Genomic DNA, 19,972 nt, shown 5'->3' with positions numbered 1-19,972 from the left:
CTAATCAGCGTGTCATAGTCTACTAGCCATGCCATAGCTTTGATCCTATACTAAATCCCTGACCTGGAGACTGACACACTTTATAGTAACTGTTTCTCAATCAATTCGTCAATTCAATGTCTGTTTGACGCCATACACCTGACCACCCCCATTTTCTACTTTACCCGCCCACTGCTCTGAGTTTTACCTTATCAGGTGTGTGCTTCCCCCTTATAAAAGCCTGCCTGCTCTCCTCTTCCCAGTTAGAATCCGAGTGAGACCTGACAACACTCGGAGACTCAGTACTCTCCACTCTCTCTGTACAAAGAGTGCAAACGGTGTTTTATCTCTAGCCTCCATAAGGGACCACAGCAAGGAGAACAGCCATGCTAGGAGGCACCTACACTGGGTTGGTGGCAACAGCAGCCCTCCTCTGCCTGCTACAGGCAGGAACCAACGCAAGGTGGGTCTCACTATCATACTGTATCTCTTGGTCTAATGTCTAGCATCTAACATACTTTTAGTTACTCTCTCTCACTCTATCACTTTCCCTTCTTCTCCAACACACTCCCTTCCTCCCTCCCTCCTTCCCTCCATCCATCCATCCATCTGCCTTGGCATAGGTATTGGACACTGGGGCTCTATGTGTTTGTGTGTCTCTTTTCTGCCCCCTCCTCCCACCCCTCTCTCTCTCTCTCTGGCTGCATCTCAGTCTTCTCACTTCTATGATTACTGTCTAAGTCCTTATTATGTCCACGTTAGTATTAATAATACTAATGCTGAACTTTTGTTTGCAACTTGTTCTCTGATAGCACCATGACATTGAGGTTAGGATGTTGATGTATTGACAGGCAAACAACGTGTTCTACTTTGATATCCATTTCTCTTCCAATGTTTTGATTTGATCCTGATGTTGTTTTTCTTCCTTCAGCATTGAAGGTGACAGCTCATCAGTTACCAGGACAGATGCAGGTGCGAAATAGTTTTAAAAACAAATAATGCTTAGCATTGTTTTGCTGTTTTTTTTCTTCAAACAACACAATGATTGCAAAAGGAGAAATGGGATTTGTCAGTAGAACTAGCAACCTATTCATCAGTCTGGCTTATAGGCTACACTTGTGTGCAGTTCACGTCCTTAATTCCAGTGTCATCCACACCACCAATTTCTTGCTACAGTAACTTTGGAGAAAGACACACCTTTATTAAAAGCCAAAACACAGAATAGTGTATTAAAATGTTTACATTTTCTCTCTCTCTCTCTCTCTCTCTCTCTCTCTCTCTCTCTCTCTCTCTCTCTCTCTCTCTCTCTCTCTCTCTCTCTCTCTCTCTCTCTCTCTCTCTCTCTCTCTCTCTCTCTCTCTCTCAGGGACCTGTACTGTCCACAGCAACCCCCACTACAGCACCTTTGACGGGGCCAACTTCCGCTTCGTGGGACCCTGTACCTACGTCCTGACCCGGGTGTGCGCGCCCTCTGAGACACCCCTGTCCCACTTCAGTGTTGAGGTGAAGAATGAGCTGAGAGGGAACTCCTCCGTGTCTGCTGTTCATCAGGTCAAGGTGGAAGTGGAGAACCTCATGGTCTCCCTGCACAAGAGACAAAACCACCGGGTCATGGTGAGTACCTTGTAAGTTGTTACATTGAAGTTATAATGGTTTATTGGTTATAATCACTTTCACATGTGATTTAGTCTTGCAAATTCCAACTGACCACGTTATAATGTTACATAATGTATCTTGACGCAGAAAAATATCCTGACTTTGGTTGTGCTATTTGTAATTGAGTCACTGCATAATAGTGCTAAACAAAGTCCCTGGGTCTAAATGTAGATATACATTAAGCTCCAAAAGTGTTGGGACAGTGACATTTTTTTGTTGTTGTTTTGGCTCTGTACTCCAGCACTTTGGATTTGAAATGATACAATGACTACGAGGTTAAAGTGTTAGCTCCAATGTGAGGGTATTTTCATCTTTTTGTACATAGTCCCCCCATTTTAGGGGAACAAAAGCATTGGGGCAAATTCACTTCTATGTGTATTAGAGTAGTAAAACGTGTTGTATTTGGTCCCATATTCACACAATAACTACATCGAGCTTGTGGCTACACATGTGTTGGATGCATTTGCTGTTTGTTTTGGTGGGGTTTCAGATCATTTTGTGCCCAATAGAAATGAATGGTAAATAATGTATTGTGTCATTTTGGAGTCACTTTTATTGTAAATAAGAGTATAACATGTTTCTGAACACTTCTACATTAACGTGGATGCTACCATGATTACAGATAATCCTGAATGTATCGTGATTAATGATGAGTGAAAAACTTACAGACGCACAAATATCATACCCCCAAGACATGCTAATCCTGTCACCATTACAATAACAAGGTTGTAGGTTGGTGGAAATCCCCATCGACTGAGGATGAGGGGTCACCATTACAATAACAAGGTTGTAGGTTGGTGGAAATCCCCATCGACTGAGGATGAGGGGTCACCATTAATAACAAGGTTGTAGGTTGGTGGAAATCCCCATCGACTGAGGATGAGGGGTCACCATTACAATAACAAGGTTGTAGGTTGGTGGAAATCCCCATCGACTGAGGATGAGGGGTCACCATTACAATAACAAGGTTGTAGGTTGGTGGAAATCCCCATCGACTGAGGATGAGGGGTCACCATTACAATAACAAGGTTGTAGGTTGGTGGAAATCCCCATCGACTGAGGATGAGGGGTCACCATTACAATAACAAGGTTGTAGGAGGATGAGGGGTCACCATTACAATAACAAGGTTGTAGGTTGGTGGAAATCCCCATCGACTGAGGATGAGGGGTCACCATTACAATAACAAGGTTGTAGGTTGGTGGAAATCCCCATCGACTGAGGATGAGGGGTCACCATTACAATAACAAGGTTGTAGGTTGGTGGAAATCCCCATCGACTGAGGATGAGGGGTCACCATTATGTAGATGGATAAAAATGATCCAACCATTAAGTCGAAATTCTGTTTAATAATACTAAACTACAGTCATCAATCTGACTCCAATATGATGTGAATGAATGCAACAGGCCCTGTGGGTCTCTGGAGGATATAGCAAGATAGTGAAAGCATCACTATGCAATTATTAAGACTAGATTCAAATAGCTAATCCTGGCAACCAATGTTCTAGCATTAAGTTATTGAGGCCAGCAGATCGGGGATGTCAAGGTGGTACCCAAGCATGTGATATGTGTTTAGTTTATATAACCACTATCAATAGACCTATTACATTATAGGCTTATAGTCAATCAAAGAGTTACTCTGTAAAACGAGGAATGCATTTACTCAATTCAACAATTAGAATGTGTTAGTCACAAAATAATTGGCAATCAAACAATTACAGTGTGCATGAAATACATGATACATTAGAGAATAACACAGAGTAAGTAACTATCACCAATAGGTTAAGACTTCAAGTTGTTACACGTGTCTTCAGGTCAGAATAGAGAGAAGAAATGATGTGTGTCTGATACACGCAGGAGCTTGGTAGCAAATTCTCAAAGTATGAGCGAATTCACTGCCCTTTTAACCCAATTCAAGCGGGAACGCATCCCCAGCCTGAATGAACATTTCTGAGCTCTTTGCTAGTGAAAACAAAACGCAGGAACTACACACCCAGATTCTAATCTAATCAATTGAATTGGAATGTTCTGACCAGACTACAGGAATGTGCCTGATAACCAATCAACCCAACATACAATTTCAATCCAGTCACTTTAAAAATGCATCAACCAGAAAACATACAATGCAGTGAGACATATCCAAATGTGCAGCCCTTTATGAGCTCTTGAAACAAACCAAACACGACAATTTAATTCACACAATAACATTCATTTAGTCAATTCACATTTTCATCAGTCATCACACGTCTCCTTGTGTCAGTGACCCCAGGACTTCTGGGGGAACATGTCTTCATTGAGATTGCCACAGATAATGTGTGTTTCTCTCCTGTGAAATGCAAATATGCAGCCATTTATGCAGATAATGCCAATGACCCTCTCAATCATCATTATTCACGATTCATTCAGGAATATCTGTAATCATGGTAGCATCCACAATGTAGAATGTAGAAATGTATAGAAACATATTATATTATTATTTACAATACAAGTGACTCCAAAATAACACAATACATTATTTACCATTAATTTCTATTGGGCACAAAATCATCTGAAACACAATCAAAACAAACAGCAAAAGCATCCAACACATGTTTACAGTCACAAGCTTGTTGTAGTCATTGTGTGCTATGAATATAGGACCAAATACTTCACTTTTTACTACTTTAAAATGCATAGAAGTGAATTTGTCCCAATACTTTTGGTCCCCTAAAATATGGGGACTATGTACAAAAAGTGCTGTAATTTCTAAACGGTTAATCCCATATTGATGAAATACCCTCATAATCATTATATTATTGCAAATCCAAACTGCTGAAGTACAGAGCCAAAACAATAAACCATTTCACTGTCACTGTCCCAATTCTTTTGGAGCTCACTGTATCTGCTGTTTCCATTGACTGATATCTTTAAAAGTATTTACAATACAACTAAGTTCAGATGAGTTCAAAGTTCTGTTACACAATAATGTACAATAATATGAAACCTTATCAGGTTTTCAAAGTTTTATGGGCCATTAGGGCATTAGTAATTTGTCCCCTATTCCAAAGTATTGAACACCTTGATCCAGTAAATATTTACTACATACTACCATAGATGTGGGAACGGCAAAGAAAGACCAAAGTCTTTCAAGCACACTAATCTGTGTCATGTTTTCAGGTCAATGGCATTTGGAGGAAACTCCCTCTGAGCCTCAATGGTGGCACTGTCAACATCCTAGGCAACGCCGCTTCCGTCGCTGTGGTGACAAACTTCAACCTTTTTGTATCCTACGACGATGCCGGTGCTGTCCATATCACCGTTCCCGTATCGTACTCCGGTAAAGTCTGTGGCATGTGTGGGAACTTCAACCACCTGAGAGACGATGATTACCACACACCTGGCAGTTCCGAGGCCGAAGACTCTGCCACATTCGGACAGAACTGGCAGAGCGAGGCCTGTGACTTGACCGTCCTCCCCCTTGAGTGTCAACCAACTGAGGAGGCGGAGTATGCCAGCGAGCAATACTGTGGGTCCCTGGTCTCCAGGCATGGGCCTTTCTCTGGCTGCCAGTCTGTTCTGAGAGCAGAGACCTACTTCCGGAGCTGTGTGGCGGAGATGTGTGGAGCGGATGGTGACCCAGAGGTGCTGTGTGAAGCCCTGCATTCCTACTCAGATATGTGTCTCAAGGCAGGGGTACTCGTACCAGCCTGGAGGACCTCAACTATGTGTCGTAAGTTGTTTTATGGTTTCCTCTTTTCACCTTCCTGTTGTAGTAAACAGTTTGCTCTTATTAACTGGTGAAGTTGGAGAGGACTTGATGATGATGACGATGATGATAATGATGATGTTGGTGGTGGTGATAGCCCTCTTTTACACCATGACCAGACTTTTGTCTCATATCTCTCTCTCTCTTCCTCCCCCAGCCCTGGAGTGTGGTGCGAACAGCCACTACAATGCCTGTGCTAAGGGCTGCCCTGAGGTCTGCTCCAGCATGGATATTCAAGGGGCGTGTGGGAGGTGTGAGGAGAGGTGTGTGTGTGACCCAGGCTTCAAGCTCAGCGGGGGGAGTTGTGTACCTGCAGAGGACTGCGGCTGCTGGATAAAGGGAGAACACTATGAAGTAGGGAATGTTAACACACACACACACACACACACACACAGACAGACAGACAGACAGACAGACAGACAGACAGACAGACAGACAGACAGACAGACAGACAGACAGACAGACAGACAGACAGACAGACAGACAGACAGACAGACAGACAGACAGACAGACAGACAGACAGACAGACAGACAGACAGACAGACAGACAGACAGACAGACAGACAGACAGACAGACAGACAGACAGACAGACAGACAGACAGACAGACAGACAGACAGACAGACAGACAGACAGACACAACACACACACAGAGAATGTTGGTGTTCATCACTCTTTTCTTCACCCTTTTCTAGAGAGGAGAGACGTTCAGGGAAGGTGAGTGTAATCGTGTGTGCCAGTGTATGGGTGGGGACAGAATCCAGTGTGCTGCTTCCTCCTGCGCGGCCGACGAGGTGTGCAAGGTCAAGGAGGGGGTCAACGGTTGCTTCCTCTCCAGCCCGGCCACCTGCCACGTCTACGGAGACCCCCACTACATCACCTTCGACGGCAAGGCATACACCTTCCAGGGGGGCTGCAGCTATACCTTGGCCAAGACTTGCGGTGGGGACACACCCGTCCAGTTCTCAGTGACGGGCCAGAACTGGAACCCCAGAAATGAGAGCAGTGCCAAGCTGGACGCAGTGGTTCTGGAGACAAGCGGTCTGCATGTGAAGATGCAAAACTACAGTGTCACAGTAAGCATGAAAACTACAAAATTGTGAATAATCTTTCTTTACTTGTTGTGATTACATTAGCATGCATTGCTGACCCACTGGATTCCCACTAGCCCTCCCCACTGTTCTGTTTTGTTTTGGCATGACAGCTCAAATAAACGTTATGTAGACTAGTAGTGCCGAAGCTAACTATGCCTATCCATTATATGTCTTCATTTGTATTTGTGACAATTCAGTGTACTTTAGTGTCTACAATTTGTCCTGTGAGATGGTGGAGACCTACAGTACCAGTCAAACGTTTGGACACACCTACTCATTCAAAGGCTTTTCATTAACTGTTCTTGCCATATTTGAGCTGTTCTTGCCATAATATGGACTTGGTCTTTTACCAAATATGGCTATCTTCTGTATAACACCCCAACCTTGTCACAACACAATTGATTGTCCCAAACGCATTAATTAACTTTTAACAAGGCACACCTGTTAATTGAAATGCATTCCAGGTGACTACCTCATGAAGCTGGTTGAGAGAATGGCAAGAGTGTGCAAAGCTGTCATCAAGGCAAATGGTGGCTACTTTGAAGAATTTAAAATATATTTTGATTTGTTTAACAATTTTTGGGTTACTACATGATTCCACATGTGTTATTTCATAGTTTTGATGTCTTCACTATTTTTCTACAATGTAGAAAATAGTCAAAAATAAAGAAAACCCCTTGAATGAGTAGGTGTGTCCAAACTTTTGACTGGTACTGTACATTACTCCAACAACAATTCAATTGAATTCAGTTCAGTTCTACTGTCATCTATTCTACTTGTCTCCACTCTACCTTACTCTACTCTACCCTTGCCTACTCTCCCCTGTAGGTGAACCATGTTTTGCAGCATCTTCCTGTTACAGTAAATGGCACATACGGCGAGGTGAAGCTGTACAAGAAGAAGCAGTACACTGTCATGGAGACGACTTTTGGCCTTCGGATGCTGCTGGACGACCAGAGCAGGCTTTTCCTGCAGCTGGACGAGCGCTACAAGGGCGAGATGTTCGGCCTTTGTGGTACCTACTCCGATGACCAGGGGGATGACTTCCTGACCCCTAACGGCACCAAACCCGAGACCAACGTGGTCACGTTTGCCAACAGCTGGAGAGTGAATAGTCCGGAAGATGATCGGTGAGTGGGTTCATTGTTTTAAACCATAACGGTAACGTATAATGGTCATTCGGTTCGTAGTTAACGACCATATCCGGTGCATAATCTGAAATGGGAACCATGGTTGTGTCATCAACACTATTCTATGAAATCCAGTCCACCACTGATCTCCTCTCCTTTCCCTTCTACCCTAGATGTGTTGCCTCCCCCCCTGCCCCCCAACCATGTGACTCTCATTTGGATGAACAGGGCTACGTGGAGTGTTCCAAACTGCTGCGCGAAGCCTTCAAGCCCTGCCACCCCTTCGTCCACCCCACACCCTACATCGACAGCTGTATGTCCGACCACTGTGCCTCCGGCGGGAACATGCATGTGACATGTGACTCCCTGAGGTCCTATGTGACCACCTGCGAAGTGGCCAATGTGACCCTGCCTCCCTGGTGGAACAACACCGCCTGTGGTGAGTGTTTTCTGATGGTGTTGTTTTCGTAATGATGATGATGATGATGTATTGAGTTTAGAGGCAATCTTCAGGTTTTAATGTAATTTATATTTGGTTATGGACCCACTACTACGGTGAGGCTATCCTAATATGAACACTGTACCATGATTGTATGGAGTTTGCTCACCCCATCCATCATCGTACACTTAGCTTTTTGCTGTAGTCTTCAACTTGGATCATTCATTCCTTACTCCATTCTTCTTTTCATTCCCCTCTTTCATCCCTAATTCCTGCCCTTTTTTCCCTCCTCCCCTCCGCCCTACTTCTCTTACATTGCCCTCCGTCACATCCACCTGAACCTGAGGCTTGTCCAATGTGTTCCTGTGAAAAACCTTGCTGTCTGTCTTATCATTGTAGATAGTCTCCCTGGCCCTCCCACAATACCACCAGTTACTACACCTGACAAGGAACGTAAGACCCTTGACCACATTATTTTTGTATCAAATTGATCAATGGCAGCATTTCCATGCCTTTTATACCATCTGGTTCATTTGATGACAGATTGTTCTATGGTTCTGCCTCCTACAGTTTGTCCTCTAGACTGCAACTTTGACAAGAGCGAGTGTGGGTGGGAGCAGATTATTCAGGACAGTTTTGATTGGAGGAGACTGAGAGGCCCAACCCCATCTGACCTCACAGGGCCAACCCAAGACCATACCACAGGAGGTGAGAGGTTATATGGTTGTGACAAAAAAATATCTGAAACGACCAATATCTTACACACCCAGATCCAATCTCAATGTTCAAATGTGCATCAGTCACTGTTATTCAATGAATGCATTATTCAATGAATGTGTCAATACATGGTTGTAGCCTATCGACTGGTACAGATAGTTATATATATATATAAATACCTGTCTACATAGAAGATACCATAGACTCCATGGAAGCAAGCCATTTCAGAGCTAATATGCTGTGAGTCGTGATGTTAAAGTGTGTCTGCGTGTGTTTGTTGGTCAGGTGGCTCCTACATGTACATTGAGGGTGACGGTGTTTACCACGGAGACTCTGCCCGTATGATGAGCCCTAAGTGCCAAAACGGGCCGGGCAAATACTGCCTGCGCTTCTGGTACCACATGTACGGACAGGCCACAGCCATGGCTCTCAATGTCTACCAGCTTGACCAGCACAACAGAAACAAAAAACTGTGGTCCAAAGCCAACAACCAGGGCTCCACATGGTATCCGGCAGAAGTGGATATTATAATCGATGGGTCATTCAAGGTAGGAGAAGGTCACAGAGGTTTAAGAGGGTTAACTAGTGTGAAAAGATTGTGATTTTATAAAGAGAGGGGAGATTGTTTTCCATCCAACACAAAAGGTCTCTGTTTCAGATCATCATGGAGGGAATACGAGGCTCTGACCCTCGGTCTGATGTGGCATTTGATGACATCTCCATCCACTATGAATCATGCTCAGGTGAGTGTTTACTTATCATAGGGACACGTGCTTTATCTAACCCCTGAATGTCAGATAAGAAAACGTTCACCCTTTATGACCAATGCCATTCCTTTGCTTCCTCTGGCAGGTTCTTCGATTGGTGGTATTAGTGGAGCTTCAGTTCCTTCCTCAGTTGATGGAGGAGTTGCCCCACATCCAGGTACATAACATCTATAGACACATTTTCTTATAGAAAGATATGTCAGAATAATATGTAAAAATTTTAGACTCATGTTGACATTTACAAATGTTCCCAATGTTCCCCGTTCAGTCTGCAACCTTGATTGCGCTTTCGAGCAGGACCTCTGCGGTTTTACCCAGCTAATGACAGACGTTTTTGATTGGACAAGGCACAGTGGCTCCACCCCCACTGCCATGACTGGGCCATCAGCTGACCACACAAAAGGAAGTAGGTGTTCGTAGGATGTGTTTGGCTTGACAGTCACTGGACCCAGGTTTCAGTCCCGGTCGGGGCTACCGCCTGAATGTGCGCCAAAATGCTTATTGTTGGACGTTGCAATGCTTTTTAATGCATTGTAATGGTTGCTAAATCTCCGAAACTCAAACAACGGACCTGAAAGTCCAAATTGGATTGAAAGACTTACCCTCAACTATTATTTTTGCTCAATTAACCTCAATGGCTATATTGTTAGACCTACACCCTTACATAAACAATCTGACCTGACCCATTGCTGTTAGAACCCCTAATCAAATCTAAAGGAATTTCATGTGACCCCACCTCTTTTTTTTCTTTTTTTTACCCCCTTTTTCAATCTTGTCTCATCGCTGCAACTTCCCAATGGGCTCGTGAGGCAAAGGTTGGGTCAATGGTCCTCTGAAACATGACCCGCCTAACCGCTTCTTAGCACCCGGGATCAAACCCGGGTCTGCGCCACTCAGGAGGCCCTGTGACCCCATCTCTAATCTTATTTAATCTACTCTCACCTATAATCGGCAGGTCCATTTGGTCACTACTTATACATCGAGGCCAACAGTGTGTCTAACGGAGACACGGCTCGCCTCCTCAGCTCTGAGTGTTCTGACCCCGGTCCTCAGTGTCTGCAGTTCTGGTACCACATGTCTGGCTCGGCCGAGACCATGGGTCTGCACGTCTACCTGCTCCAGGGCCGCTATGTGGATGGGGTGTGGGGGAAGAAGAACAACCAGGGAGACTCATGGCAACAGGCTCAGGTGGATCTGATGACCACTGGACCTTTCCAGGTAGTGGTGTGACCTTGGTCTCGGTGTAGCCCCTGGCCTTTTCCACCCTGTATGTTGTAATTTAAAGACTAGCTTGTTCATCCAGAGGTCCTTTTGACAAAATGGGTTTACTTTACCTGTTTGTTATATATCAATTTGCTATTGGGAATTTTTCCCCTGAATGAATTTACTTTGATCTCAGATCATCTTCGAGGGCCACAGAGGCACCACTGATCAGTCCGACGTGACTATAGATGATGTTTCTTTGCATCGTGGGCGATGTGCAGGTAAGGATCACTCCCTCTATAGTTCATATTGGTCAAAAACACAACCATGTTTGGGGTCATTGTCATAATTTGGATATTATGTTATCTTCTAGACTTGATTAAGCCACCAACACCAACAGAGAAACCTGTTCTCCCTCCAGTGGACAAGTCCACCACTGCACCAGCTCCAACTACTACAAGACCTGAACCACCCACAACAACTACGCTACAACCACCAACAACTGATAGACCAGAAACACCAAGACCAACAACTGAAAGACCAGAAACACCAAGACCAACAACTGAAAGACCACAACCACCTAGACCAACAAATGAAAGACGAAGACCACCTAGATCAACAACTGATAGACCAGAAACACCAAGACCAACAACTGAAAGACCAGAAACACCAAGACCAACAACTGCAAAACCAGAAACAACAAGACCAACAACTGCAAGACCAGAAACACCAATACCAACAACTGAAAGACCAGAAACACCAAGACCAACAACTGAAAGACCAGAAACACCAAGACCAACAACTGAAAGACCAGAAACACCAAGACCAACAACTGAAATACCACAACCACCTAGACCAACAACTGATAGACCAGAAACACCAAGACCAACAACTGAAAGACCAGAAACACCAAGACCAACAACTGAAGGACCACAACCACCTAGACCAACAAATGAAAGACGAAGACCACCTAGACCAACAAATGAAAGATCACAACCACCTAGACCAACAACTGATAGACCAGAAACACCAAGACCAACAACTGAAAGACCAGAAACAACAAGAACAACAACTGCAAGACCAGAAACACCAAGACCAACAACTGCAAGATCAGAAACACCAAGACCAACAACTGAAAGACCAGAAACACCAAGACCAACAACTGAAAGACCACAACCACCTAGACCAACAAATGAAATATCACAACCACCTAGACCAACAACTGATAGACCAGAAACACCAAGACCAACAACTGAAAGACCAGAAACACCAAGACCAACAACTGCAAGACCAGAAACACCAAGACCAACAACTGCAAGATCAGAAACACCAAGACCAACAACTGCTAGACCAGAAACACCAAGACCAACAACTGAAAGACCAGAAGCACCAAGACCAACAACTGAAAGACCACAACCAGCTAGACCAACAACTGAAAGATCACAACCACCTAGACCAACAACTGATAGACCAGAAACACCAAGACCAAGACCTGCAAGACCAGAAACACCAAGACCAACAACTGAAAGACCAGAAACACCAAGACCAACAACTGAAAGACCACAACCACCAATGCCAACAACTGAAAGACCACAACCACCTAGACCAACAACTGAAAGATCACAACCACCTAGACCAACAACTGATAGACCAGAAACACCAAGACCAAGACCTGCAAGACCAGAAACACCTAGACCAACAACTGATAGACCAGAAACACCAAGACCAACAACTGAAAGACCAGAAGCACCAAGACCAACAACTGAAAGACCACAACCACCTAGACCAACAACTGAAAGATCACAACCACCTAGACCAACAACTGATAGACCAGAAACACCAAGACCAAGACCTGCAAGACCAGAAACACCAAGACCAACAACTGAAAGACCAGAAACACCAAGACCAACAACTGAAAGACCACAACCACCAATGCCAACAACTGATAGATCACAACCTCTAAGACCAACAACTGAAAGACCACGACAACCTAGACCAACAACTGAAAGACCACGACAACCTAGACCAACAACTGAAAGACCACAACCACCTAGACCAACAACTGAAAGATCACAACCACCAAGACCAACAACTGCTAGACCAGAAACACCAAGACCAACAACTGAAAGACCACGACCACCAATGCCAACAACTGATAGATCACAACCTCTAAGACCAACAACTGAAAGACCACGAAAACCTAGACCAACAACTGAAAGACCACGACTACCAAGACCAACAACTGAAAGACCACGACAACCTAGACCAACAACTGAAAGACCACGACAACCTAGACCAACAACTGAAAGACCACGACTACCAAGACCAACAACTGAAAGACCACGACCCCCAAGACCAACAACTGAAAGACTACAACCACTAAGACCAACAACTGAAAGACTACGACCACCAAGACCAACAACTGAAAGACCAAGACCACCTAGACCAACAACAGAAAGACCACAAACCCTACAACCAAAAACTGGAAGACCACGACCACCAAGACCAACAAATGCAAGACCACAACCGCCCACCACAGCAAGACCAAGTAAGTCTTTGTGTCCTTCGATAACACAAAGTTACAATCTACATTCATCACACCCCTCCTTTAAAACAAGTTTTATACAATCTGTCTTTTCAAAATGGAAAAACACTAAGTACAAGGGAAATGTAATCTCTGTACTTATACTTGCAGTCAGTGTGATACATATGTGATACATATTCTTTACACTCAACATCGTATTTGTTATTTTCTCTCTAGCGTCATCTTGCCTAAAGAACAGCCATTACATCTCCTGCATCTCCGCCTGCCAGCCCACCTGTAAGCACCTCCACGGCCCTCCTGACTGCCGTGCTGACGAGCCCTGTGTACAGGGTTGTGTATGTGACGACGGCTTTGTTCTCAAACAGAGGGTGTGTGTGCCCATCCAGCAGTGTGGCTGTGTAGGCAGCAATGGCAACAGTCATAATGTGAGTAACCCAGCACAAAATTCGAAACTGTTTTTAGACGTAGCTACCTAGTTATATGTGTAACATGTGCAGTGTAATTACTTTAATGATCTATTTGATTTCAGTTTGAAGAGAACTGGTACACTGAGCACTGCCATCAAAAGTGTGAGTGTGATGAAGGCGACGGTGTGGGGGAGATTGACTGCGACGATGAAAATGGGTGTGATGAGGATTCTGTCTGTTTTCAGAATGAAGCCGGACAGTATTTCTGCAAGTCAACAGGTATAGGCCACACTTGACCTGCTCAATGGGCTGTACAAATGTTTTCCCATGCTACAGATGGCTACATCTTACTCCAGGCCCAGTGCACTACTTCTGGGATTCTTTTTTTTTTTTAAAGTTACATTTATATATTTCATTGTTTTTATTGTGATTTTTAGGGGGTGCTGCACCCCTACGTCCCGCGGCTACATTTACATTTAAGTCTATGCACTAATGATGTCCCTACTGTTGCCTTCCAGACTTCAGCGAGTGCTCTATCAATGGAGAGCCAGAGTACAGAACTTTTGACAACATGAAGCATGACTTTGACGGCAGAAAGTCCTACATTCTGGTCCAGACCACAGGCCTGTCCAAGAACCAGCAAGATGTCTACATAGAGGCCATCATTGAGATCGTCAACCAGGATGGTGTGGACAGTCATGGGGACAGTAGACATGGTGGCAGTCGTCATGGTAACAGCAAGGATGAGGATGACCAGCATAAAGACAGCAAGGAAAGGGACAGCAATGAAGACAGCCATGATCACAGCAAAGAGAACGACAACCGTCTGCGATTCAGAGGACTGAAGATCAGAGTCTATAACCACACAGTGGAGTTCAGAAACAACAGGAAACTTGTTGTAAGTATTCTGGACATATACATTACGTAACATGACAAGTACAGTATAAGGCAATTCATAGCCTGTACTTCTCTTTATACATTATTTATAGTAGTTTTACTAGGGTTTTTCCATCCTCAGCGTTTTGTAATCAGTTGCCCCATGTCATATTGAACACCTCTCTAAAACATTATCTCTGTCTAGGTGTTAGAATTGTTACAAATCAAAGTGTATTGGTCACATACACATGATTAGCAGATGTTATTCCTGTTGTAGCGAAATGCTTGTGCTTCTAGCTCCAACAGTGCAGGTAACAGGTAATATCTAACGAATTACACAACATACATCAGCATTATTAAGTGAATGAGAGTAGAATAGTATAGAGTACTGTAAATACACATGAGATGTCTGAGAGCGTGTGGCAAAACCATGCACAGCCCATTGGGAGGGAAGGGGCTCAAAATAAAGAAAGGCAAACAAAAACTACATTTGATTTGATTTCATTTAAGTTTGTTCTGTTGCTGACATCTATCGCTGAAGTTTGAGACTTTTATCTCCCTCACCAACTTTAAACATCTGCTATCTGAGCAGCTAACCGATCAAAGCAGCTGTACATAGTCCATCGGTAAATAGCCCACCCAATTTACCTACCTCATCCCCATACTATTTTTATTTATTTACTTTTCTGCTCTTTTGCACACCAGTATCTCTACCTGTACATGACCATCTGATCATTTATCACTCCAGTGTTAATCTGATAAATTGTAATTATTTGCCTACCTCCTCATGCCTTTTGCACACAATGTATATAGACTCTCTTTTTTTCTTTTTTTCTACTGTGTTATTGACTTGTTTATTGTTTACTCCATGTGTAACTCTGTGTTGTCTGTTCACACTGCTATGCTTTATCTTGGCCAGGTCGCAGTTGTAAATGAGAACTTGTTCTCAACTAGCCTATCTGGTTAAATAAAGTTGAGAAAAAAAAATCGCCCCAAAATCCTGCCCCATTGTTTGTCCCTAACAGTGGGAAACAGACCCAACTCTAAAGTAGCCTCCTACCAGTATTCAAGTCTCCCCGTCTGGTGCCTGCAGCCGGTAGCCACTGCATGCAAGTCAGACGAGTGCAATCTGGGGCGGGAGGGCGGGGAGGGGTATAATATTCTGAGATTCAAGAATTTAAGGAATTATCTAGATTGATGTGCAATTTGTTGCATTTAAAAATGTTACTAAAAATGAAGAGACTCAAAATATAATTCAAAGGTAATTCCTAAAATTCCAAAAATCCACAAGCTGCAGGGCACTTTTTCATAGGAGGGCAAAAGAGCAGTCGCTCGGGCACTGGTTGAGCCTTATCTGTGCAGTATCAAATCAATGGTTCATGACAGGGTTGTAGTACACTCTGAACTTCAGAGGAATGCATATTATTTTGTTCACTAATATTTTCACTTCTTTGCTTGTTCTCTTTCTCTCCCTCTCTCTAGCTGGACGGTAGGAGCACCCGTGCCCCTGTCTCACCAGCAGGTGGTCTGAGGATTCTGGAGCGTTCCTCTCGTATCTACCTGAAGACAGACTTCGGCCTCTCCGTGGAGTTTGATGGAGACAGCAGAGCAGGTAACACCGCTGTTATAGTACAGCCAAAGGAGAGTTTAAATAAGTGGTACCTCAGTAGTCTCTCTAATGATAGGACAGTAAGACAGCTGTACAGACCACACAATATGGCTTTATCTGTGGACAGATAATATCATCATACTATTATCATAGCTGACACCTTTTTTCATATTTTGTTGAAAATGTGGTAACAAGACAACATATCAATCCAAACACATCTGTGTAATGTTTACGATATGCTATAGATGTGCAATGTATGCTTTATGATATACAGTAAACTTCTTTATGATATACAGTAAACTGCTTTATGATATACAGTAAACTTCATTATGATATACAGTAAACCTCTTTATGATATGCAGTAAACTGCTTTATGATATACAGTAAACTGCTTTATGATATGCAGTAAACTTCATTATGATATACAGTAAACTGCTTTATGATATACAGTAAACTGCTTTATGATATACAGTAAACCTCTTTATGATATGCAGTAAACTTCATTATGATATGCAGTAAACTGCTTTATGATATACAGTAAATGATTCAGTAAATTATGATATACAGTAAACTGCTTTATGATATGCAGTAAACTGCTTTATGACATGCGGTAAACCTTTTTATGATATGCAGTAAACTGCTTTATGATATGCAGTAAACTGCTTTATGACATGCAGTAAACCTCTTTATGATATGCAGTAAACTGCTTTATGATATGCAGTAAACTGCTTTATGACATGCAGTAAACCTCTTTATGATATGCAGTAAACTGCTTTATGATATGCAGTAAACTGCTTTATGACATGCGGTAAACCTCTTTATGATATAAACTGCTTTATAAAATACAGTAAACTTCTTTATTATATACAGTAAACTGCTTTATTATATACAATAAAATGCTTTATGATATGCAGCAAACTGCTTTATGACATACAGTAAACTGGTTTATGTATTGCAGTAAACTGATATCCATGTGCTTACTTTCTGTAGAGATCATCCTGCCCCACACCTACAAGAGGAGGGTGGGCGGCCTGTGTGGCAACTTTGACGGCAACAAGAAGAACGATATGATGAAGCCCGACAATAACCAGGCCAAGAGCATCAAGGAGTTCAGAGAGAGCTAGAGAGTGACAGAGGACAGACTGAGCATAACATGGAAGTATGTAGTCACACAAACCAGTACTAGCTACCACTGCCATGTTATTGTCTGCCATATCGTGTGTGGAGTGTAAAGTACGGCATCCATATTAGGAACTCCCCTCCTTATTGAACTTTTTTAGAATTTCAAGTTCCACTTTAATTATCTCTCTACCAAGCAGAGAGATTTGATTTATTGGGGAATAATGCTAGTCATTCTTATTTTTTATTGATTGCATATGTTACATATTTAAAGAGCACCAAAACCAAGACTGACTGCTCGTTCTTTTATGTTTTCAGAGGATCATCTTTCCTTCCTAACGTTGTCTATGGCCAGTGACCTGACCTCCATGCATCAAGACCATTGATTGTGTAATATTCTTCTCATAAGCAGACACTTTCCTTCCTACAATGGACACAGCGTATTTGAAAGTACTTGTGTTAAACAAAAAAAAGCTTGCGTTTTTGTGGACTGTATGGAGAGGAGATCAATGAAGTATTCTACTCCTTCTATATGACTTTTGGTTTAAATCCTGTTGTTACTGCGTCTTATGACCCACCTGTGTGCCTTCTGAGATCTAATTCAGTCTTACTGTAGGTTCTTTGCACAGTTCACCTAGTGTATGAATCAATGTACACAAGTTACATATTTGTGTATTACTTCTAATGTGTACTATATATTCAAAAGCCCACATTCCTTTAGCTTTAGGCTGATGTCCAATAGTTCAGTGACTGTAATGTGCAATATTACTGTACGATAATAGAAAACCATGTAAACAAAGGATGCAAGTGTTTTGGCTGATGTTTTATCCCACTGAATGTATGTTTTATTTCTTGAATGCTATGTCTAGGATTGATAGGAATTTTATGACATCTTATAAATAATCCAAAATGATTCACACTGCACCGATTCTGTGTGTGTTGAAAGCAGTAGGGAAGTCCAGTTTAAAGAAGGGATAACAAAGAAGCAATGGTTGTAACTCACGTGGCTTGAAAAACTCCAAAAACTCTGGGCCCTGGTTATGGTGTATTATTTATTTCCTTATAAATCAGTCTGGTCATGTGTGTCTCCATTGGTCTAGTCAGAGGTAATACACACCATTCCTTATATGTCAAACATGAACCAATAATGAAAAGAATGTTCTTGTTACGAAACGATTAGACGCCACTGTGACTTTTGGGGCAACAGATACGATAGTGGTGTCAAGTCTGAGGTAATAGGATACTTCCAAACTTGAAGGAAAATATGTGTTTGTGCACCTAGCAAACCATGGGATTACTCACTCGGTGTTTGTCTGCATACGTGTGCGGCCGTGTGTATGATTGCCAGTGTATTCATTCCTACCCACATAAATGAATGTTCACCACATTTGGCTGTAAGACAGTAGGATGGATGGGTCTACAGAACACTGCGTGCTTCTGATGCTGTTTCTGCTTCCCTGTACACAGGGGACCTTGTTAACAGGTAGGGGAACAAAGAGAAAGGACAGTTATTGACATACAATATATTTGATGTTGTTTTTATTTGGAATACTGGGTTATATTAGACATGATTTTGAAATGTGTATTGTTTGTTGATGGATCCTCCTAAAGATCTGGTGTGGGCAGAAAGTAGGATTTAATTTGATAGCCAATGTTGACATTTTAAAAAGATTGATATGAACCTTACAATGTTTCAAAGTCCAAGATATACGATAATCACATGTCAAAAGTGTAGTCCATTATTGCATGACGTAAGATAATATCGTTTTGTGTTACAACAATAATATATCACTTTTAACGTACTGATCAGATGTATCTGTCACAATATCTATATAATTTACTAGGAAAACATCTACAGTGCAGTGACAAAGTATGTCCCTCTTCCTGATTTCTTCTTCATCTACAGTATTTCCCTCTTCCTGATTTCTTCTTCATCTACAGTATTTCCCTCTTCCTGATTTCTTCTTCATCTACAGTATTTCCCTCTTCCTGATTTCTTCTTCATCTACAGTATTTCCCTCTTCCTGATTTCTTCTTCATCTACAGTATGTCCCTCTTCCTGATTTCTTCTTCATCTACAGTATTTCCCTCTTCCTGATTTCTTCTTCATCTACAGTATTTCCCTCTTCCTGATTTCTTCTTCATCTACAGTATTTCCCTCTTCCTGATTTCTTCTTCATCTACAGTATGTCCCTCTTCCTGATTTCTTCTTCATCTACAGTGCAGTGACAAAGTATTTCCCTCTTCCTGATTTCTTCTTCATCTACAGTGCAGTGACAAAGTATTTCCCTCTTCCTGATTTCTTCTTCATCTACAGTGCAGTGACAAAGTATTTCCCTCTTCCTGATTTCTTCTTCATCTACAGTGCAGTGACAAAGTATTTCCCTCTTCCTGATTTCTTCTTCATCTACAGTGCAGTGACAAAGTATTTCCCTCTTCCTGATTTCTTCTTCATCTACAGTGCTGTGAAAGTATTTCCCTCTTCCTGATTTCTTCTTCATCTACAGTGCAGTGACAAAGTATTTCCCTCTTCCTGATTTCTTCTTCATCTACAGTGCTGTGAAAGTATTTCCCTCTTCCTGATTTCTTCTTCATCTACAGTGCTGTGAAAGTATTTCCCTCTTCCTGATTTCTTCTTCATCTACAGTGCTGTGAAAGTATTTCCCTCTTCCTGATTTCTTCTTCATCT

General features: G+C 42.5%; 1 protein-coding gene across 2 annotated transcripts; it reads left to right on the top strand.

Annotated features, from left to right (window-relative positions):
• Positions 1-267: 267 nt before the first annotated feature.
• Positions 268-19,089, top strand: LOC124041928 (zonadhesin-like). 2 transcript variants are annotated; one of them, XM_046360109.1, is made up of 23 exons: positions 268-442; positions 911-951; positions 1,346-1,593; positions 4,790-5,342; positions 5,536-5,732; positions 6,073-6,453; positions 7,300-7,601; positions 7,775-8,040; positions 8,440-8,493; positions 8,611-8,748; positions 9,043-9,305; positions 9,416-9,500; positions 9,610-9,681; positions 9,793-9,930; positions 10,480-10,742; positions 10,924-11,008; positions 11,101-13,275; positions 13,489-13,697; positions 13,802-13,958; positions 14,198-14,577; positions 16,038-16,167; positions 17,155-17,323; positions 17,602-19,089. In XM_046360109.1, the coding sequence occupies exons 1-22, from the start codon at positions 366-368 to the stop codon at positions 17,286-17,288; spliced, it is 6,348 nt and encodes a 2,115-aa protein (XP_046216065.1). In that variant the 5' UTR covers positions 268-365; the 3' UTR covers positions 17,289-17,323; positions 17,602-19,089. The 2 variants fall into 2 exon arrangements, with proteins under 2 accessions (XP_046216065.1, XP_046216066.1); XM_046360110.1 differs by lacking the exon at positions 9,793-9,930.
• The last annotated feature ends 883 nt before the right edge of the window (positions 19,090-19,972 follow it).

The sequence above is a fragment of the Oncorhynchus gorbuscha genome, linkage group LG08, assembly GCF_021184085.1.
Source record: "Oncorhynchus gorbuscha isolate QuinsamMale2020 ecotype Even-year linkage group LG08, OgorEven_v1.0, whole genome shotgun sequence".
NCBI classification, from domain to species: domain Eukaryota; kingdom Metazoa; phylum Chordata; class Actinopteri; order Salmoniformes; family Salmonidae; genus Oncorhynchus; species Oncorhynchus gorbuscha.
The sequence above is the reverse complement of the archived record's forward strand: the minus strand, read 5'-3'. Positions and strand labels throughout refer to the sequence as shown.

Excerpts from the sequence above, each read along its gene's own strand:
- LOC124041928 (XM_046360109.1), top strand. The coding sequence starts at position 366 with ATGCTAGGAGGCACCTACACTGGGTTGGTGGCAACAGCAGCCCTCCTC. Across the intron at positions 9,501-9,609 it reads CCACTATGAATCATGCTCAG|GTTCTTCGATTGGTGGTATT; the intron begins GTGAGTGTTTAC and ends TTCCTCTGGCAG. Across the intron at positions 9,682-9,792 it reads AGGAGTTGCCCCACATCCAG|TCTGCAACCTTGATTGCGCT; the intron begins GTACATAACATC and ends TTCCCCGTTCAG.